The sequence below is a fragment of the Mauremys reevesii genome, linkage group 24 (genome assembly GCF_016161935.1).
Source record: "Mauremys reevesii isolate NIE-2019 linkage group 24, ASM1616193v1, whole genome shotgun sequence".
Taxonomy (NCBI): domain Eukaryota; kingdom Metazoa; phylum Chordata; order Testudines; family Geoemydidae; genus Mauremys; species Mauremys reevesii.
This window is the reverse complement of record NC_052646.1, coordinates 18158867-18180934: the sequence shown is the minus strand read 5'-3', so window position 1 is coordinate 18180934 and position 22068 is coordinate 18158867. Positions and strand designations below refer to the sequence as shown.

The following is a 22068-nucleotide window of genomic DNA, read 5'->3' as shown; positions in this document are numbered from 1 at the left end:
GAAATTAGACTGAGGTTTCTAACCATCAGAGGAGTGAAATTCTGGAACAGCCTTCCAAGGGGAGCAGTGGGGTACAAGACATATCTGGCTTCAAGACTAAGCTTGATAAGTTTATGGAGGGGGTGGTATGATGGGATAGCCTAACTTGGGCAATTAATTGATCTTTGACTATTAGTGGTAAATATGCCCAATGGTCTATGATGGGATGTGAGATGGGTTGGGATCTGAGTTACTACAGAGAATTCTTTCCTGGGTGTCTGGCTGGTGAGTCTTGCCCACATGTTCAGGGTTTAGCTGATCGCCATATTTGGAGTGGGGAAGGAATTTGCCTCCAGGGCAGATTGGCAGAGGCCCTGGAGGTTTTTCACCTTCCTCTGCAGCGTGGGGCACGGGTCACCTGCGGGAGGATTCTCTGCACCCTGAAGTCTTTAAACCATGATTTGAGGACTTCAATAGCTCAGACATAGGTTAGGGGTTTATTGCAGGAGTGCGTGGGTGAGATTCTGTGGCCTACGTTATGCAGGAGATCAGACTAGATGATCATAATGGTCCCTTCTGACCTTAAAGTCTGTGAATCTATGACTCTATTCTTCCTTTGTTTTCCCTCTGGATGGAACTGGCTGGTCTGGTCACTCAAGTCCTCTCTTCATAGCTCATTGTTCTCCCACTGGCCAGAACCAGCTGTGACTCCTGAACTGGGCCTCCGAGTCACCAGGTCACCAGTCACTGTGGTATCCATTCTCCAGGCCATTCACTGGCCCCCTGTAACAACAAACTCCCTCTCCCACCACTTCGCTAAACCAGTAACACCCAGGAAACTGAGTCCCACCCCCTCTGCATGCAAACCATTGAAAAAACTAAACAAAAAATCCTGCTTCATCACACCCGCTCCCCTGCTCTCCGCTGCTCTTGCCCGGCCCCGAACTGTGGCCGATCGGCCGGAAGTGGAGCAAACTCACTGACTGGAAACTTCCTTTTGTACGAGATCCGCTTGGCAACCAGCCTTCCAGCACAGCCATTGATGCCCACATAGAGGGGGGCAGAGCTGATGTGCCAGTGCCCTGGTGCAAAGCGTGCCATGGTCTTGCTGGGAGACCGGGCCAGGCTGGGAGACTGGGGAAGGCCCAGCTGCCAGGGCTGGCCTCAATGCATCTAGGGGGTGCTGCATTTCTTTTAGTTATAAGTTTTTCCCAGACACTTCTGCAGCTCAGCACTGGATGAGGGATCCCTGTATAAACAGTCCCCGTGCCCCACCCCAGATTCAGCTGCATCTCAGCTCTTAAATCGAAGGCTGGAGTCTGAAGCCACTGGAATTCAGCTGCCCTTTCTGAGATCCGCTGCCCCAGCTCTCATCATTAGGGAATCCTCAGTGACCCGGGACCTGGGAGGCGTTTGAGGAACCAAGAGACAGAAAACAAATGTCTGCTCTCAATGGACCAATTCTGATCTGCTAATGATTCCTCTGCTAGGAGTCCACAGGGGAAAATACCCGTGTCCTATTCCCCCTTCCCACAGCCAGTCCCCCCCGCGATGGGGTCAGAAGCCGGCTGTCTGTGGGAGCTGCCTGTATCTGTGACAATCTCTCTCCTTGCATCAATGGCACCGAGATCTCAGGCCAGTGGATCCAGGTTATGTAGGACATTCTAGGACCGTGTTTCTCAAATGTGGCTTTTCCTGTGGCCAGAGCCTCCTGGGTCGTGACTGGGGTGGGCAAAGCAGGGATCCCACAGCTGGGCCTGCCAGCAGGGGGTTGGCCCTGCCCTATCTGGAGACACAAACTCTGGAGGAGAGGGGGCCAGTGAGTTGCCCACCTTCCCAGGGGTGGTGAAGTTGGTTCAGCCCTGGGGTGGCAGGCTCCAGCTGTTGGGTTTCAGGTTCCAACTCTGGGCCCCAGGGTCCCGCCCTGGGCCCTGTCCCGTGTGCTTTGGGCTCTGTCTCCTGGCCATGCAGTGGTGGGCTCTGGCCCTGGCCCCTGGCCATGCAGCAGTAAGCTCCAGCCCTGGGCTCACCCCCCCTACCCATTGCTCCGAATGCCTCCCCAAGCCCCCCCATCCAGTCCCCCTATTGCCTCTGGCCCCCACTGCCTCCCTACCCACCTCCCCATCTGGGGCTTAATTTGTCCCCTGCACTTCCGGGGCTGAGTCAGTCTGCTGGGAGAAGGGATACGTGTATGTTTGTCCCTTTTCTCAGCAGACTTAGGAGCCAGCTGGGAGGCTGGAAAAAGCTCAGGGGCCGACTCTGTGGGTGCTCCCGGGCTGGAACCCCCATGGGAAAAAATAACAACAACAAAAGACAGGAACGTTCAAAGCCCCTTATTTGTGTCTCTGTTCTGTTCAGGTCCAGGAAAGAATAGAGAGAACTGAACATTATTTTATTATTGAGTCAGCAAAACCCCCTAAATAAATGACTGGCAATGGTTTCGACATGGATCTGTGCATATTTCTGTGTTTTTCCTAAAGTTAATTCAGTATTTTAGGATTTAGGATTTAGGAAGAATTCTCTGAGCGGCGCCAGTGAGCTCTTTGCAGCCGTCCCACCCCAGAGGCGAACGCATCTCAGCTCCGGGTAAGTGATTAGGATCTGCGGCCCGTACAGTGTGATAAGAGGTGCAAACTGCTAGTGTTAAAACATTGTTTGGTAACTGGAGACAGCAGAAATAAAGGGTTAGAGCGGATGCAGGGGCTGGACGCCCCCCTGCCATTACTGGGTTCTGTCCTAGCTGAGGGAGGAGAGTTGGGGGTTAGCAGGGCTCAGAGTCTGGACTCCTGGTTTCTATTTCCAGCCCCACAAGCAATATGCAGCCTGCCCCTCTTGCAGGGAAGCCGCAGGCAGTGCCAGCCAGAGGGAGGGGAAGTTGGCAGATGCTGATTTTGGGGTTTCTGAGAGAGCATCTGCCCCCAAGGGCCCCTGACAGCTCCCACTTCTGCTTTCAGGTTTCTGTGCATGCTGCTTCCCCAGGCTCCGAGTCACAAACCTTGAGGAACCCGGGCTGCAGGGTCGGAGAGCCGGGTGCTGAACCCCCCTCTGCAGGTCTAGGGGTGAGTGGAAATGGGGGGGAGGGAGCTGGATGGTCTATGGAGACTGGGGTGCCCCTCAATCCCGACCCGCAGCCCCTTGCTATTGCAGCCCTGGGCTCCCCACCCCCACAGCTCTGCTGATGCCCCTCCATCCCAAGCAGGATCCCACCCCAGGGCTCCCCCACCATGAGGACCACACTGGAGACATTGGCTCAGGGGGGCACGTACAGCAGGGGGTTCCCCAGCTCCCATCTCTCAGTCTCCTTCCTGAGGGCAGCAGAGGGATGGTGGGAAATGGAACTGCCAGGGGTTTCCCCTTCCCCATGGGGGCGGGTTTGGGGGCAGGGAGGGCAGGTATTGCAGAGGGGGCAGTTATAGATACCCCAGGTTGAGCACATACGTGCAAACATCTCACCCATAGTCCAACTGTGCTCACTCCATTGTGCTGACCCAACTCCATGGGGGGCAAAGTGGAGTGTATGTGTGGGGCACAGACCCCCCTGGGGCTCCCAGATACTCTACAGGGGCAGGGCAGCCCCCAGGGTTAGGGATGGAGTCTGGATCTCTCAGGGCTGGTCCCTTCCCCTCCAGCCCTGGACTATGGGGCTCGACCCACCCTGCTCTGGGAGGGGACGGTGCATGGGCCATGGGGGATCCAAGCTGAGACCTGCCCAGCTCACTGCAGTGGATGGGGAGGGGGAGGCAGGAGTGAGAGGCCTGTACCATTTTAACAGGTAAAGACGGGGGGAAGGTGTGAGTGGCCTAATTCACATGTGAGGATGGGAAGTCGGGAGTGGGCCCCACCATTCTCACAAGAAGGGACAGGATGGAGGATCTGTAACACTGACAAGGAGGAGAGTCCCAGCTGCAGAAGGAGCAGGGTCGAGTGGGGCAGCGTAGAATGCAGCTGTGGGGCAGAGAGGGCAGCATTAGCGCCCCACCCTGTCTGCAGAGTTCACTGTGCATTGTGTGAAGAAATTCGTCCTTACATTTCTTTTAAACCTGCCGCCTATTCATTTCATTTGGGGACTTCTAGTTCTTGTGTTATGGGAAGGAGTAAATGATAACACCGCATTTACTGTCTCCACACTAGTCAGGATTTTACAGACATCTATCATAGCGCCCCTTAGGCGTCTCTTTTCCAAGCTGAACAGTCCCAGTTTTATTAATCTCTCCTTCTGGGAAAGCTGTTCCACACCCATCATCATTTTTGTTGCTCTTTTCTGAATCTTTTCTAATTCCGATTTGAGATGGGGCATCCAGAACTGCATGCAGTATTCAAGATTTGAGAGTTACCATGGAGTTACAGAGGGGCAATATGATATTTTCTGTCTTATTATCTATCCCTTTCTTAATGATGCCCAACAAATTCTTTTAATGACCGCTGCACATTGAGTGGGTGTTTTCAGAGAACTATCTATAGTGACTCTCAGATCTCTTCCTTGAGTGGTAACAGCTTATTTATACCCCATCACTTCATATGTCTAGTTGGGATTATGTTTCTCAATGTGCATCACTTTTCATTTATTAACATTGAATTTCATCTGCCATTTTGTTACCCAGTCACCCAGTTTGGTTAGATCCCTTTGTAGCTCTTTGCGGTCAGCTTTGAACTTAACTATCTTGAGAAGTTTTGTATCATCTGCAAACTTTTCCACCTCCCTGTTTACCCCTTTATCCAGATTGTTTATGAACATGTTGAACAGCACTGGTCCCAGTACAGACCCCTGGGGACACCACTATTCACCTCTCTCCACTGTGAAAATTAGCCTTTTATTCCTATCCTTTGTTTGCTATCTTTTAACCAGTCACTGATCCAGGAGAGGATCTTCCCACTTATCCCATGACAGCTCACTTTGCATAGGAGCCTTTTGGGAGGAACCTTGTCCAAGGCTTTCTGAAAATCTAAGTACATGGACTGGGTCACCCTTGTCCACATGCTGTTGACTCCCTCAAAAAATTCTAGGAGTTTGGTGAACCATGATTTCCCTTTACAAAAACCATATTGAGTCTTCCCCAACAAATCTCTGCATCTGATCATTCTGCTCTTTGCTATACTTTCACTTTACTATAATTTCAACCAGTTTGCCCATCACTGAAGTTAGGCTTCTTGGCCTTCAACTGCCAGGATCACCCCTGGAGCCTTTTTTAAAAATTGGTGTCAAATTCGCTCTCCTCCAGTCATCTGGTACAAAAGCTGATTTAAATGAGAGTTAGTAGTTCTGCAATTTCACATCTGAGTTCCGTCAGAAGTTGTCTCCAGCTTCCTTATGAGAATGTCATGTGGGACTGTGTCAAAAGCCTTGCTGAAGTCCAGGTATGTTATGTCCACTGCTTTCCCCCAGCTCCCAACCAGTTACCTCCTCAAAGAAGGAAACCAAGCTGGTTTGGCAGGATTTGTTCTTGGTAAATCCATGCTGGTGATCACCCCTTCGGCCTCACAAATTGAAGGTTTTATACATAACTCTAGTAGCTTTCCAGGTGTTGAGGTCAGGCTGACTGGTCTATAGTTCCCCGGCTCCTCCCTTTCCCCCTTTTAAAGATGGCCACTCTGTTAGCCCTTCTCCCGTCTGATGGGACCTCTCCTGGCATCCATGAGTTGGCAAATATTATTGCCAGTGGCTCCAAGATTTCTTCGACTAATTCCTTCAGCCCCCTGGGTTGAACAGCTTCCTGCCCCACTGATCTGAATTCATTCAAATTGGCCAGAGCATCTCTGACGTGTTCTTTACTGATCCCGATCTGCCGCCTTTCCCCTTTGTTGTTGTTAGGGACTTTAACCCCAACAGCGAAATTCGTTGTCTGTTCAGCTAGAGAGACAGTCAACACCAGCAAGATCCCATCAAAAGCCTTTTATTGACAAGTGCACGCATCAACAAAAGGCCGCTCGTCTCCAGTGAGAACCAGGCCCTTTTTACAGCTTAGCATTAGCCTATATAGACAGTTTTATTACGTCATACATCACTCACTTGAGCAAAACCCACCCCCCTTTGTTTAACAACTTAAAACTAGACACTTTTAATATACACATATGCCTAGACTTTATGTCTACAACTTTAGATTATTAATTATATCTTAACAACACCCAAAAGTTAGAAATACAGGGGAGTTTTTAAACAAACCTATAACTCAACCAAAAAGTTAGAATCTGAACCGTGGGATGCTAGAGTTCCTTATCAGCTCTTCAAACACTGTCCTTAGCACAGCTAATGGCATGCCAGCAATGCAATACCTGGTTTATCTCAGGCTTGTCTCACGTTTTCCAGGGCTCTGTTAAACAATACTGCTTTTCAATACTTTTCCACTCTGGGATTATCAAAACCTTTGCTAGCCTGATTTCAGTCAGGCTAGCATAACTGTTTTGTCTGCTATATATTCATTCAGGCCTAACATTGTCCATGGTAACTTCACTGGTTGCCTGCACACATGCTGTTTTACACTGAAGCAAAGCAGGAACTGAGCAGTTCTGTCTTCTGACCATCTTCTGTCACCAGATCAGGATTTTCTGGCCGCTGTCATGATTCTTAGAGGAAAATCTCAGTTTTTTTTTTATTTTTGCCAATTTACGGATTTTTTTAGCCCACGATCTCTCAGGATCATCTGGTGATTTGGGATTTTCTGAGGAGGGGGAGGTCACTGCACTGCCAGCAGCCCCAGATCAGCCCCCTGCAGAGCCCAGCAGCACTGATGGTCCCCCAGGCAGATCTGTGTCCCCAACAGCCTCTGCTCTCACACTTCCCACCCCCCTTCTCTCTCTAGGTCTGTCCCAGCTGGACACCCCAGCCATGGGCAGAGTCCCGATGCCACAGCAGGACACCGGGGAAAGGAAGCTCCCGCCTCAGGGCCCCCCCTGGAGAGCAGGGGGTCCTGCCACGCTGAGGGTCCTGATCCTCGCCCTGCTCTGGAGGGGTAAGTAAGCAGCACCTGCAGCCCCAGGGCAGGGGGAAGGGCAGAACCTGCGCTAAGCGGGGCCAGGTCTGTCCCAGAACTTGGACAAGAGGGGGAGGGGAGCGCAGTGCCCCCGTGCGGTGCTAGGGGGCGCTGAGTGACAGGGAGCGGGGGCAGGCGGGGTCGATGTAGGGAAGGATGGAAACTAAATGGGGTGAGAATTGGTCAGAGACCCAGGGCTGGGCTGGCAGGGGGCTGCAGGTCGGGAGTGAGGGGCACCAGCAGAGCTCTGGGGGCGGGGCCGGTTCTAACATTTTTGGTGCCGGAAGCAAAAACAAGGAGCGCCGCCCCCTCCGAGCGTCACGCCACCCAAGGCCCCGCTCCCGAGCGTCACACAAGTCCCGCCCCCCGAGCGTCGCCCCGCCCAATCCCTACCCCGTCGCCCCGCCCAAGTCCCGCCCCAGATCGTCGCGTCGCCCAAGTCCCGCCCCCAGAGCGTCGCGTCGCCCAAGTCCCCGCCCCTAGGGTCGCATCCCCCAAGCCCCGCCGTCCAACTGTCGCGTCGCCCACGTCCCGCCCCGAGCGTCTCGTGTCCCAAATCCCGCCCCCGAATGTCGCATCGCCCAAGTGCCCGCCCCGAGGGTAATGTCGCCCAAGCCCCGCCCTCCAAGTGTCGCGTCGCCCAAGTCCCCGCCCCCCCAACAGGGCACCCGCCTGCCACCAGCGCCACCTCCCCCCAGCGCCGCCCGGCCAAACAAAAACAAACCCCGAGTGCCGCCCCCTCCCAAGCTTGGCAGGCTGGTGCCTGGAGCCGGCCCTGTCTGGGGGGAGCTCGGGGGGGGGGGCTCTGCTCTCTCTGGGCCCCACTTCGATCCCTCCCCGCCCCCTGCAGGGTCCCTGTCCCAGCCGCCCGGATTTACCCTGACGGTGCCGCAGTCGGTGTCGGTGCAGGAGGGTCTCTGCGTTCTCGTCCCCTGCACCTTCATGTACCCAGCCTCGTACGACACCGACAATCCCTCGGCCCGGCTCTACGGACGGTGGTACAAGGAGCCTGCTACTGGGGGGCAGGATCCTCCCGTGGCCAGCAGTGGCACCAGCCTGGGGGTGTCGCAGGAGACCCAGGGCCGGTTCCGGCTGACGGGGGATCCAGCGCGCGGCGACTGCTCCCTGCAAATCAGTGATGCCCGACGGACGGATGCGGGGAGATATTTCCTTTACATTGAGAAAGGCCTGTTAGATCACACTTACCGCTCCAATTCCGATGGCTCTGACTCTGCGCTCACGATCTCCGTGCCAGGTAAGAGCAGCCGCAGTCACCGCTTGGGAGAGTTTCCCCCCAACTCTGAACTCTGGGGTACAGATGTGGGAACCTGCATGAAAGACCCCTTAAGCTTATATTCTACCAGCTTAGATTAGAAACTTCCCCAAGGCACAAATTCCTTCCCTTGTCCTTGGACGCTATTGCTGCCACCACCAAGTGATTTATAGAAAAATCCAGGGAAGATTCACTTGGAATCCCAATCCCCCCAAAATATCCCCCCAAACCCCTTCACCCCCTTTCCTGTGGAGGCTTGAGAATAATGTACCAACCAATTGGTTAGCAATGTGAGCACAGACCAGACTCTTTTTCTTCAGGACACTGACAATCAATCAGGTTCTTAAAAGAAGAATTTTATATATAGAGAGAGAGAAATAGAATCACACCTGCAAAATCGGTTTGGAAGGTAACTTCACAGGGTAAATAAATGATTTAAAACCCAGAGGATTCCCCTCTGGCTCAGCTTCCAGTTACAAAAACAGAAATCAAACTACATCTGTAGCCTAGGAAAATTCACAAGCTAAAACACAAGATAACCTAACGCCTTTCCTCGCCTCCTTACAATGTCTGTGGATTTAGATCTATTCTTCCAAGTATATTTGGAGGAGATGTTGTACCTGTTTGGTCTCTCCCTCCATCCAGAGAGGGAACAACAAAGAGAGCAACAAACAAATCCTCTCCCCCTCCCCCCCCCCCCAGATTTGAAAGTTTCTTCTTCCCTCATTCCTTCTGGTAAGGTGCCAACTAGGTTATCTGAGCTGATTAACCACTTACAGGGAAGGCGAGTTAGTACAGCTGCCACAGAGGGATTCGATGCTACTGCACACAGAGAGTTGTTACTCTTCCCTCTAAATTTATGACACCGCTCATCAGCCCCCCTGAGCCAGTCAGTCCCCGCCCTGGGACCAGATCGGAGCTGCGCCCCTAAAGAGCAAACGCCCCATGTCCCTGAGTGATTCTCTCCCCTCTCCCCGTGTCTCAGGGCTGACAGAGGAGCCAGACATCCAGATCTTGCCGGCGTGGGGGCTGCCAGGGACGCTGCTGGCCGGGAAGCCGGTGACTGTGACCTGCACGGCCCCTGGGCGCTGCTCCGGGCCCCCTCCCCGAGTCACCTGGACGGGGCCGTTCAGCGACACAGCCCAGAATGTCTCAGCCCAGCTGGCGAATGGCACCTGGGCCCACAGCTCCGCGCTCAGCTTCACGCCCGGCCTGGGGGACCACGGCAAAGAGCTCGTCTGCACCGTCACCTACAGGCCACCACGGGGACCTTCCACCCACAGAACCGTCCGGCTCCATGTCGGCTGTGAGTGACCCCCCCAACCCCTCCACGCCGGCCCCCAGCCCCCTCTGGGATCCCCACCCCTGAGATCCCCAGCCCTGCCCTCCAGCCCCTCCACCAACTCAGCCCTATGCTGGGATCCCCACCCCCCACCAGGCACCCTCAGCCAATTCTACTCCAGACCCCTTCACCCCACACCGTGCAGCCCCTTCTCCCTTGGGATCTTCACCCCTTCCTGCCCCCCTTGGCTATGGCTCCCCCCCCATCCTTACCCCCTGGTCCTTCTCTTCTGGGATCCTCTCTACCCCCGACCTGCCCTGCCCCCAGAAGCCTCCTGTGCTGGGATCCACCCCCCCATTCCCGTGCCCCCTTACTGGCATTCCCCCCCTCACACCAGCCACCCCAGTTCCCCCTGAGATCCCCCCAGGCTGTCACCTCATGTCTCCTCCCCTCCTCCCCTTTCTGACAGGATCGGTGGATGCTCTATATGGGGCAGAGGGTTAATGGGACCCAGTCACTATCCTGCACTAAACACGCTCCGGGGTCAGTGCCCAGAGACCTCGGCCCGCCCTGCCCCAGGGCAAACCCCCGTTAAATGCCTTGTGACCCTCGCGCTGCAGATCCAGGGCAGAGGGGAAATCACCCGCCGCCTTTGCGAGGTGAAGGATCAAATCTGGCATCTGTGTAAGGACGGCCCTTGTTCCTGTCAGCCGGAGGGAGATTTAGAAGGAACCCGCCCTCCAGTTCCCCACTCCCGTGTCTGAGCCCAGGCCCCAGCCCGACCCTGAATGTCTACACAGAACTCAGAGGAAATGTCTGCGCTACAATCAGAGACCCACAGCCCGAGCCCTGCAAGCCCGACCCAACGGACCCAGGCTCTGAGCCTCGGCACCACAGAGCTTTGAGGGTAGCGTGGACAGACCCTGCCAGGCCTGGACAGCCGGTACCAGCATCCGGCTGTTCCGGGCGTTCCTTTTAGCCGCCTCACTGGGCGCAGCTGGGCTGCAAAATACCCAGGCCTGGCCGGCTAAGCCAGAGGACAAAAGGAGAGGGCTGGGGAAGGATGAACTGAGTGGGGAAGGCAATGGACCCACAAGGGGGGTGTCTGATGTCCCTGGTGGTGGCTGGGTCTGGGGTGGGGATGGGAGTGGGGTAATTTAGACCCCCAGCTCTGGCCCACCCTGAGGAGGACATGTTTGAGAAGCCAGACACTGAACGTCTTGGCACTTGGCAGACAGTGGGGCTGTGGATGCTCACTCAGGTACCCCGGAGCAGCCCGGCCCCTCGTTAGTGACTCTGCCAATTAGGCCCAATTTTGACCAACCAGTTTTGGTCCCTTGGGTTTCCATTTTCCACAGTTCTGGTTCCCCGGCGCAGCCCTAACCTGGCCCCTGGGTTCCGTCGGGCGCCTCTTGGGTGGGGCTCAGTCGGGTCTATCACTTCCCTTCCCCGCCCATGGGCCTTGTGTCACTTCAGGGACTTTCCTGTCTCCCAGATGAGCTCACAGTGAGGGGCCATGTCTAGGGTCTGTGATCACTAGTGACCCCCCCCCGCTGGTGCTGTCCAGTCCCCCTGATCCCCCCTGTCTGGTTTGTGTTACAGATCCGCCCTGGCCCCCCAACATCACCGGGACCCAGACCAGGAACGGACGCCCCAGTGAGAGGCCGCGCTGTGAGCCCCGGGAATCAGCGAACGCCTCCCAGTCACGCTCTGCCCACGCTCAGGGCCAGGCCCCAGGCTCAGCCAGGCCAGGCTGGTCCGTGACCGGAGGGGAGAGCCCGAGGACTGTGGGGAGGGTGGTGGGGGAGCAGGCCCAGTTCCCTCTGCCTCTAGACCCTGGGGGTGCTGGTCAGTGGGGATGAGATCAGTCATGGACCAGTCTCTGAGACAGAGACCGGCTGCCATGGAAAGTCACCAGGATTGTGCTCCGACCCCAGAGCGCCTACGTCTCCACCCTGGGCGAGGGCTCCTCGTGTAAACAGCCCCCGTTTCCCACCTCAGAGGTGGCTGAATCTCGGTTCCTTGGCAGAGGATCCCTGCGGGGGGGGGCAAAACCTGCCTGTTCCTCTCCTCCAGTGATGGCCCCATTGGGAGCTGAGCGCAACATTGTGTCTCTGGAGACCCGGGAGGGCGACTCCCTGAGTCTGGGGAGTGAGGTTGGGAGCAGAGCCGAGGCCAAGGGGCACGAGTGCCGGCTGCTCATCGAGTCTGAGTGAGGTTAACCCACAGGACTCCCTGCCAGCGAGTGTGAGGGGGGTTAACCCAGAGGACTCCCTGCCCATGGTTTTCTCTCTCTGACTCCTGTCGCTTTGTCTCCTCCTCTTCCCAGACAGCCCCCGGCTGGGGACCGGGCTGAACTCGTCCTGCCAGCGCCAGGGGCCCAGCATAAGCTGCAGTTGCTCCCTGCGCTCCCACCCCCCACCCCAGCTCCAGTGGCAAGTGGATGGGGAGCCCCTGGCTGGGAATGGCTCACAAGGGGGCCTGCAGGTCAGCTCCTGGGTCCAGGGGGACGAGTCCGTCAGCACTCTGAGCTGGACGGAGAGCGCTGATGGAGGCCATCAGATCTTTTGCCTCGGTTCCAACCTCCACGGGTTCTATATTTTACCGCTGAGCCCACTGGAAACAGGTGAGAGTCCTTCCCCTCTAGGGGGTGCCAGCTCTGACTTGGTCTGAGGGTGAGGGATTGGCTTCTTCTGGGGGCAGGGAATGGGGCTTTTCCCCTCTAGGGGGCGCTAGCTCTGACCAGCCCCAGAGTAGGGACTGACTGTCTCAGGGGGCTGCGAATTTCCCCTCTAGGGGGCGCCAGCTCTGAGTCAGCCCCAGGCCGGGGGCTGGCTGGCTCGGGGCAGGGTTGCAGGGATCTATCCCAGACCCTCAGCTTGTTCTGGCTCCCACAGGTGGCCTCACTCGGGCATTGATCGAAATCAGCTGCAAACTCGTCTTCGTGGTGACTGGATTTTTCCTGGCCTATTACCTCACCCTGCTCTATTACAGACGGTAACTCAGCTACCGACCCGCCCACCAACCTGCCCATGCACCCATCTACCCCCCTACCCATATACCTACCCACCTATGTACCCACCTAGCTACCAACCCACTGACCCACCCATCTACTCCCCTACCACCCCACCTACCTACCTACGAACTTACCATTCTACTCACCCACCCACCTACCATCCCACCCCCCTACATACCCACCTCCCTACCTATGTAATTACTGACCCACCCAGCTTCCTACTACCCCACCTAGCTACCAACGCACTGACCCAACCACCCACTGACCTACCCACCTATGCACCCACCTACCTCCTATCTATCTACGCACTTACCCAGCTGTCAGTTTTCCCTCCCCACTCTGAACTCTGGGGTACAGATGCAGGGACCCACGTGAAAGACCCCCTATGCTTATATTCCACCAGCTTAGGTTAAAAACTTTCCGGAGTCACAAATTCCTTTCCTTGTCCTTGGACGCTATTGCTGCCACCACCAAGTGATTTAAACAAACATTCAGGGAGGCGTCACTTTGAGCCCTATCCCCCCCCCTCCCCAAATATCCCCCCAAGCCTCTTCACCTGCTTTCCTGGGGAGGCTTGAGAATAATGTACCAACCAATAGATTAAACCAATGAGCACAGACCAAATCTCTGGCTTTTAAGGACACTGAAAATCAATCAGGTTCTTAAAAGAAGAATTGTATTCTCAAGAAAAAAAGTAAAAGAAGCACCTCTGTAAAATCAGGATGGAAGATAACTTTAAAGGATAAATAAAAAGATTCAAAACACAGAGGATTCCGCTCTGACTCTGCATTCCAGTTACAAAACAGGGATAAAATTACCTCTTAGCATTGGGAAAATTCACAAGCTAAAACAAAAGACAATCTAATGCATTTAATTTGCTATTTTTGTAATTTTAGATACTTATTCCAGGTCGGGCTTTAGGAGAGTTTATTTTTCTGCCTGGTCCCTCTCTCTGACCCAAGAGAGAACAACAGAAAAAGCACAAACAAAACCTCCCCCCTTCCCAGTTTTGAAAGTATCTTTTCCTGTTGGTCCTTCTGGTCAGGTGTCAACTATGTTAATTGAACTGATTAACCCCTTACAGGTAAGTGATTCTGTACCTCTGGCCAGGAGGGATTTATGTTACTGCATACATAGGGTTATTACCATTCCCTTTATATTTATGACACCAATTAACTAACTACTTACCCACCCACCTATGTACCCACCTATCACCAGGCCTAGGTACCTATTCACCCACCCACCCTCTGTCTATCTCTATCTTGACTGTCAGCCACTTACATATCCCAGAATCTCTCTCTGTCTCTCTCTCAGGACACTCTGCTGCTCTCATGAAAGCAGAAGGAAGGACCGGCCAGGGGACAGGGAATCCACGGTGCCTGAGTTCGGCGTGTAGATCGGGCCATTCCTCAGTCACCGAAGAGCCGACAGGGAATTAGAAACTCAAGGGACTGAGGAATCAGAGAATGAGACCTCAGCTGGGGGCACTGCCATCCCGGGTGAGGCCAATGGGCCCTGTTGCCTCCCACAGTGTTTAATTTGTATTGAAAGAGATGCCAGAGCTCAGCTGTGGCTCAAATTAAGCCCTGGCAGGGTGGCCTGATACTGGCGAGGGCTGGCCGGGCACCCAGCTCTGAAGGCAGTGCCACCGCCAGCAGCAGCGCAGAAGTCAGGGGGGCCTGGCACATGGGGTGTTGCCACCCTCCTGCGCTGCTGCTGTGGCTTGTGGTGCCTGGTGCTCGGCATGTGGCTCAAGGCTTCGCGCTGTCACACGTGGGCTGCATCTCGCCAGAGACCACGGCCTCCCGCAGCCCCCTGGCCACTCCTGGCTCACCTGGGGGGGCACCAGTTCAGACTTGGGGCAGGGGGAGGAAACTTTAACCATGATTCAAGGGACTACTCAGGGCTTTCAGGGCTTTGCAGATAATAACTTAGCGATTCGCTGACAGGAGCACTGCATCTAGTTGTTATATAAAGAAAGAAAATATATATACAAACGCCCATTAAAGCCACGTTTAAATCTTATATCTAAATTTAGAACAATCAGGAGCTAATACAGTGAGATATTCCCAATCCCAAGCCTTGAGGTATCAGTTCTGGAGCTTTAACGCAGATATCAGAAACACACGTCTGATACTTTGTGCACAATCTTTAGTAGAGATAAATAAAAATAAATAATATCGTCTTATTTCTGAAACAGACACACTGTGTTACTGCCAAATCGCCTCTATTTTAGTCAATTATTTTTCACTAAAAACATAATTTTAACATATGTGATTAAGGGTTTTTTTTATCTTTTATTAAGAAAGGGAATTAATGTTTCTAATTCTTTTGGCATTTATGTTTATCAACCACAATCGTGTATTTATATGTGACTCACTAACATTTGACTCCACCATTGCTATTGGTATCACAGTTGGAACTGCAGTTATTTTCATGCAAATATTAAGTTAATTTACAGCTATAACTAAAATACAATTTGAAAATAAGCGACTTTCATCTGCGCAGTGTCTATAGTTCTGTGTTTAGCTAATGTTTTTGAAACTGGAATTACTAAAGTGAGTAAAAGCTACAGTTACATTCTAGGAGGATGCTATTATTTGATTGTGCCACTTTACATAATGAATGGCAAAGCACAATATGATACTAACAGTAATAATGCTAATTACTCCAGCCCGGACAGGTTAGGCAGTTTAGAACTCAATACTCAAAGAATTCAGTGTGAGCATAAGAGAGAAATAAAATTATGAAATGTAGAGACCTGTCAACAAACTCAACTAACGGCACTTTGAAAGAATAAAATTACATAGCATGTATGTGCATTGCAGGAAGTAACAAGTAACAACAGCAAGATAAGTATGTGTTGGGTGGAGTGAGTGTGAAAGAGACAGTGTGTGTGAGCTGGGGGTGTGTGAGATCTGGGGGAGTGTGTGCGAGACCGCATGCTGCCCCTTTAATAGAGCAGCTCCTTGTAGGCTGAAGGAAAGCTCCTTGAGACACAGCAGCGCCGTCCCACTCTGGGTGAGCCCTGTCCCCCACCCCACCTGCTCTGCAGAGATGGGGCACATTGGGAGGACAGGGAACAGGCTGACATCTGAGCCCCTCCCCCTGCTCCTTACAGCAGACTGGAATCTCCCAGGAGCAGCTGGCCAGGGTGGCTCCAAGGCAGGGGGCAGGAGCCACGGGGCTGCAGAAGCCAGCAGGGGGAGGGGCACCCCTGCTGCGGAGGTGCCCCTGTGACGTTGCATTCCATCATGCTTTATAAAAATATGTGTATGAGTGTGAATATAACGTAACTGGAATATGCTTTATGAAAAAGGTCTCTTGTAAGGTATCGTTACAAAGCTTATAATCTACTGAGTGTGGTCCTCCTAGTTTTATGAATGTATCATTCTTGTACCTGAATCTAGGAATATGGAGCATAACTCTGAGGTCCTATTGTAATTATGCAACGTGTGGGCCACTAATGGTGGCTTGGAATCTTAGTGGCTCCCATTAGCTAGGACAATTGACTGTGGATGGCTCTGTTTACCTGCAAGTCTCCAGTGCATCCGTGCAGGCCAGTACTGGAGGAATGGAGGGGGGGCTCACGGGACATGTGATCATGTCACCTGACCTGGAATCCATCTTTAACCTGGTGCCTCTCCAGTTAGAAGGAGGGGTGGGAAGGAAGGAGAGACAACGATTCCCTCCTTGTGCCAAAGATATAAAAGGGGGTGGAGCACAACAAAGGGGGCTGCTGGTCATGAAGAAATCCCTACGTACCAACTGAGCTGGAGCTAACAAGAATTGAACCGGGGAGAGGATTGGGCCCAGACTAGGAAGGAGTCTAGTCTGCGAAAGAAGCTTATTGGAACATCTCTGAGGGTAAGATTTACCTGTATTCAGTTTCTTGATGTATTAGGCTTAGACTGGTGTGTTTTGTTTTATTTTGCTTGGTGACTTACTTTGTTGTGTCTGTTATTACTTGAAACCACTTAAATCCTGTTTTTGATACTTAATAAAATCACTTTTGTTTATTAATTAACCCAGAGTTAATGATTTATACCTGGGGAGCAAACAGCTGTGCATCTCTCTCTATCAGTGTTAGAGAGGGTGGAGACAATTCATGCGTTTCCCCTTGATAAGCTTTATACAGAGTAAAACAAATTTATTTGGGGTTTGGATCCCATTGGGAGCTGGGTCTCTGGGTGCTGGAGACAGGAGCACGTGCTAAGTAATTTTCATTTAAGTCTGCGGCTTGCGGGCCTGGGGCTGGGTTGCAGCAGGCTGGCATGTCTGGCTCAACAAGGGCAGGTTTCTGCAGTCCCAAGCTGGCAGGGAAAATGGGCTCTGAGGTAGTGTCAGCACATCAGGTGACAGTCCCAAGGGGGTCTCTGTGACCCAACCCGTTACAGCCCCGTTCGCCCGTGGCTAAGGCCAGCCCTGGATTACTTCATTTGCTCTGTGATGACCAGAAGGCTTTCAGATACCCCGGTGTCGAGCGCAGCACGATACCCTCTAGAGCAGTGGCTCTCAAACTGTGGATCAGGACTTCAAAGTGGGTCACGACCCCATTTTAATGGGGTCACCAAGGCTGGCTTAGACTAGCTGTAGCCGGGGACCAAAGCCAGAGACTTAGTGCCCAGGGCTCAGGTGGGCTCAGACTTCGATCCCCCACTCCTGGGGTCATGTAGTAATGTTTGTTGTCAGAAGGGGGTTATGGTGCAATGAAGTTTGAGACCCCCTGCGAGAACAGAGCAGACCAGGTAATGCTAGTTACTGATCCCTGCAAGCCAATGCAGTTACCACAAAGCCAAATCTTAGCGTGAAAGCAAGTGTTCAGTCTTTGAGAAATGCTGAATTGATTGTGTTTGTCTTTGTGCTACAGTAGCACCTACTATGTGCTCAGATTGGTCCAAGCACAGAAGAATCCTTGGTTTCTAGACATGTCAGAGTATCACAGAAACTGTAAACTTGCAAATAGGAATAAAAGTCACTTTTTGGCACGTGCCAAAAGAAATCGATACCTGCGCTGTGCCATGACGCTTTTTAAAATGACTTATAAACCCCTTGCTGGCTTGGAATGATTCATCCCCTGTTAAATTTCCAAATTTTGTCACTTGGGCTTGAAGAGTTGGCCCACCTTAGGGGCATTCCTTTCAGCCTTTCCTGAGCAAACCACGTGCGCATGGTTTTCTCTCTCGTGGGTTTTGCTGAATAGTGCACACGTTTTCACTTAAGCCCCGTGGCAGAATCGATATTTTGTACAAAGCCGTTCAGTTTATATTCATTGTTTTTCCATCCTCGGAGAGCAGATTCGGCAATCCCAGTGTCTTTTGAAATTTTGGCCTGGGTTTCTCCGCTATTTGCTTGATGTGTTGCAGCAGCTTTTCTTCTCCACTGTAGGAACGCTGACGCTTGCCCTCTGCCCTGTAGCGTGACAATGACTACGCATGCGTGATACGTCTTTACGAACACGGGGAAAAATATACAACACAATTCTGCTCCGCACTTCCTGTCGATTTCTATCTCAGTGAGTTAGTGAGCAAATCTGTAGCGCTATAAGCATGTTCCTGTACCGCGTGTTAACGAGTCTCGCGTGTTAAATAGGTAGCACGGGGAGGCATGGCGCTACCGCGTGTTAAGTGGATTCGCGCGTAAACGGGTCATGCATAAATGGCTCTGTACCGTACATACATGCGCACACACACATACACACTCATATACACACACATATATATATATATACAGAGAGAGAGTACATATAGACAGTGCGCACACACATACACTGGATAGATACATACACTGACTATTATTTTAGGATATGTGGCACGGTGGACCCTGCTCCTGCCCTGAAGGGGTTGAAAACAGCCCTGGGAAGGGGCTTTAGGCTGGGCTGATTGGGGAAGTGGCTGCAGCTGGGTCCACGCCCCAAACTGAGCACCAGGGCCTTATAAGAATGCCAGGGAAGCCAGAAGCCCAGTCAGTCTCTCTCCATCTATAGAAGGAGATGGGCCTGGCTGGAGGGAGCAATGCTCAGTGCCTCACAAGCCTTCTGAAGACAACCTTAATGACAAACTTTGCATTGGATACACACAGTCATTTTCTAACGATAAAAATGGGGGTGTAGGTTGTTTCCCTGAGATACAGAGTGTCAAACTCACCTTGGGGCAGATTGGAGCCAGCGCCCTATAGAGGGGAAGGGCCCTGTGCCCCATTACCCTCCCAGCCAGTCCCCCCAGCCAGTACGCACCCCCACGCGGTGGGGTCAGAAGCCGGCTGTCCGTGGGAGCTGCTTGTATCTGGGAAAATCTCCCGCTTGCGTCGATGGCACCGAGATCTGCAGCCACTGGAACCGGCTTCTGCAATACGCTCTAGGGCCCAGATTCACGCCCTGACTTCCCTTTCCTGTCTTGAAATCTCACATCTCTCCACAGCCCTCACCCTGACACTCGCGCCTGCTCAGTCCCAGGCAGGTCTCCTCACGCACCCGGTGATTCCCATTGGAGTCGGGATTCACTAGCTGTCCTAACCAGACATCTGCTGTTCCAGTGCGCTGTTCCCAGCGCCTCGCCCCAGAGGCAGACGCATCTCAGCTCCGGGTGAGCAACCCCTGGGCAGTGTCGCTGTGTGGCTGTTCCCAGCCACCCCGCCCCAGAGGCGGCTGCATCTCAGCTCGGGGTGAGTGATTAGCATTTGCTACATGTACAATACGATAAGAGGTGTGAGCTGCTAGTCTTCAAATATTATTGTGTGATTGGGAAAACCAGTAAGAAAGGGATAGATCTGGGATGGGGGGCAGGTAGCCAGGACTCCTGGGTTCTATTCCTGACTCTGGGAGGGGAATGGTCATAACAGTGGGGCTGGGAGCCAGGATTCCAGGGTCTATCCAGAGCTCTGGGACCGGAGTGGGGTGTAGAGGGTCTCAGAGTCAGGTCTCCTTTCCTGTCCCTGGCTCTGGGAGGGGAGCAGGGTCTAGTGGGTTACAGTGGGGGGTGGAGGCAGGGAGTCAGGACTCCTGGGCACTATCCCAACTCTGGGAGGAGAGTGAGGGTTAGCAGGGCTCAGATCCCGGACTCCTGGGTTCTATTTCCAGCCCCACAAGCAATATGCAGCCTGCCTCTGTTGCAGGGAAGCCGTGGTTAGGGCCAGCCAGAAGGAGGGGAAGTCGGCAGGATGCTGGTGCTGGGTTTCTGAGACAGCATCTCCCCCCAACCCCCTCCCGTCCACACCCACTTCTGCTTTCACATTCCTGTGCTTGCCGCTTCCCCAGACTCTGAGTCAGGAACCCAGGCTGCAGGGTCGGAGAGCCAGGTGCTGAGCCCCCCTCTGCAGGTCTAGGGGTGAGTGGAAATAGGGGGGAGGGAGCAGGAGGGTCTGTGGAGACTGGGGTGCCCCTCAATCCCCACCTGTAGCCTCTTGCTATCCCAGCCCTGGGCTCCCCGCCCCCACAGCTCTGCTGATGCCCCTCAAGGCCGAGCAGGGTCCCGACCCAGGGATGGGGATGGAGGCTGGATCTCACGGGCCCGGCCCCTGCCCCTACAGCCCTGGACAGCAGGGCCCGTCCCACCATGCTCTGGGCTGGTGCATGGGCCATGGGGGATCCAGGCTGACACCCGCCGAGCTCACTGCACCAGAACCCAGGTGGGGTGGATGAGGCAAAGGGCTGCAAAGAACTGGGTGCAGGGAGACAAAGCACAAATATGTGGATTTTAAAAGCCAAAGTCAGGATTCTGAGAGCAAATCTCACAATATTTGGCCAATCTCAGGATTTTTAAAGCAAACTTCAGGATTTATCAGCGCATTTCAGGGAGGGGTTGGGCTTGTCATGTTCACATTCAATCTTGGGATTTTTTAGCGAATCCTAGAATCACAGACCCACAGGGTGAGAAGGGACCACAGGGGTCACCTAGTCCAACCCCTGCCAAGATGTAGGATTTGTTGGGTCTAACCCATCCCAGACAGATACTGTCCAGCCCCCTCTCGAAACCCTCCAGTGAAGGCACTTCCACCACCTCCCTGGGCATCTCCTCCATTGTCCAACTGCTCTTGTCCTGCTCTCTGGGGTGAGAGAGAACAGCTTTTCTCCAGCTTCTCTATGGTAGCTTGTCCTGTACTTGTAAACTGTGATAATGTCCCCTCTCACCCCACCAATCTCTTTTCCAAACTAGTCATACCTAGTTCCTTCAGGCTGTGCCCCTAGGGCTTCCATTCCATCCCTTTGATCCCTCGCCTCTGAATCCTTTCCAATTTCTCTACATCCTTTCTATACATTGGTGACCAAAACTGGACAGTCCTCCAGCTTAGGCATAGAGCGGTACTGTCACCTCTCCTGACTTGCATGCTCTGCCTCTGTTCATGCAACCTGACATTGCATTTCTTTGGGGTTTTTTTTTGCAACAGCATCACATTGCTGACTCCTGTCGAGGTTGTGATCAGCCACGACTCCCAGCTCCTCCTCAGCAGTGCTGCTGCCAAGCCAGTTCTTCCCCATCTTGTATTTGTGCATTTGGTTTTTGTTCCCTACGTGGAGCATCTTCCGTTTGTCCTTGATGAATTTCATTGTGTCAGCTACAGCCCAATTCTCCAATTTATCAAGATTCCTCTGAAGTTTAGCTCCATCTTCCAAAGTGTTGGCAACTCCTCTCAGCTTTGTGTCATCTGCAGATTTGATCAGTCTGCTCCCTAGTCCTACATCCACGTCACTGATAAAGATGTTAAACAACACGGGACCTAGAACAAATCCCTGTGGAGCCCCACTTGGGACCTCCCTCCAATCCCACATCGTTCCATTAACAGTTACTCATTGTTTGCGGTTGTTTAACCAGTTCTGTATCCACTTAATGGTAGTTCCACCAAGTCCACATTTCTTCATAAGAACGACCAGACTGGGTCAGACCAAAGGACAATCTAGCCCAGTATCCTGTCTTCTGACAGTGGCCAATGCCAGGTGTCCCGGGGAGATGGACAGAACAGGGAATCATCAAGTGTCCCGTCCCCTGTCGCCCATTCCCAGCTTCTGGCAAAAAGACGCTATAGACACTATCACTGTAGATCATGGCTAATAATCCATTGGTTGACATACCCTCTATTAATTTATCCAGTTCTTTTTTAACCCTGTTATAGTTTTGGCCTTTACAACATCCTCTGGCAAAGAGTTCCACAGGTTGACTGTGTGGGAAGAAATACTTCCTTACATTTTTTTTAAACCTGCCGCCTATTAATTTCATTGGGGAACTCCTAGTTCTTGTGTTATGGGAAGAAGTAAATAACACCCCTTATTTACTGTCTCCACACCAGTCATGATTTTACAGACCTCTATCATATCCCCCCTTAGTCGTCTCTTTTCCAAGCTGAACAGTCCCAGTCTTAGTAATCTCCCCTCATATGGAAGCTGTTCCATCCCCTAATCAGTTTTGTTGCCCTTTTCTGAACTTTTTTAGCAATTCCAATTTGGGATAGGGCCACAGAACTACACACAGTATTCAAGATGTGCACGTACCATGGATTTATATAGAGGCAATATGATATTTTGTCTTATTATCTTTCCTTTTCCTAATGATTCCCA

The 22068-nt window shown here is 52.8% G+C and overlaps 1 protein-coding gene across 1 annotated transcript; it reads left to right on the top strand.

Moving 5' to 3' along the window:
- The first annotated feature begins 3475 nt into the window (after positions 1–3475).
- LOC120390577 (sialic acid-binding Ig-like lectin 12) lies at positions 3476–14562 on the top strand. The gene is made up of 8 exons (XM_039513310.1): positions 3476–3494; positions 6777–6926; positions 7798–8202; positions 9206–9526; positions 11105–11173; positions 11832–12128; positions 12400–12499; positions 13833–14562. Exons 1-8 carry the CDS (start codon positions 3476–3478, stop codon positions 13912–13914), a joined length of 1443 nt encoding a protein of 480 aa, XP_039369244.1. The 3' UTR covers positions 13915–14562.
- The last annotated feature ends 7506 nt before the right edge of the window (positions 14563–22068 follow it).

What these genes read in the sequence shown, in the direction of transcription:
- LOC120390577 (XM_039513310.1), top strand. An exon ending in CCTCGCCCTGCTCTGGAGGG is followed by an intron (nt 6,927 to 7,797) that starts GTAAGTAAGCAG and finishes CGCCCCCTGCAG; the next exon opens with GGTCCCTGTCCCAGCCGCCC. An exon ending in ACCCTGCTCTATTACAGACG is followed by an intron (nt 12,500 to 13,832) that starts GTAACTCAGCTA and finishes TCTCTCTCTCAG; the next exon opens with GACACTCTGCTGCTCTCATG.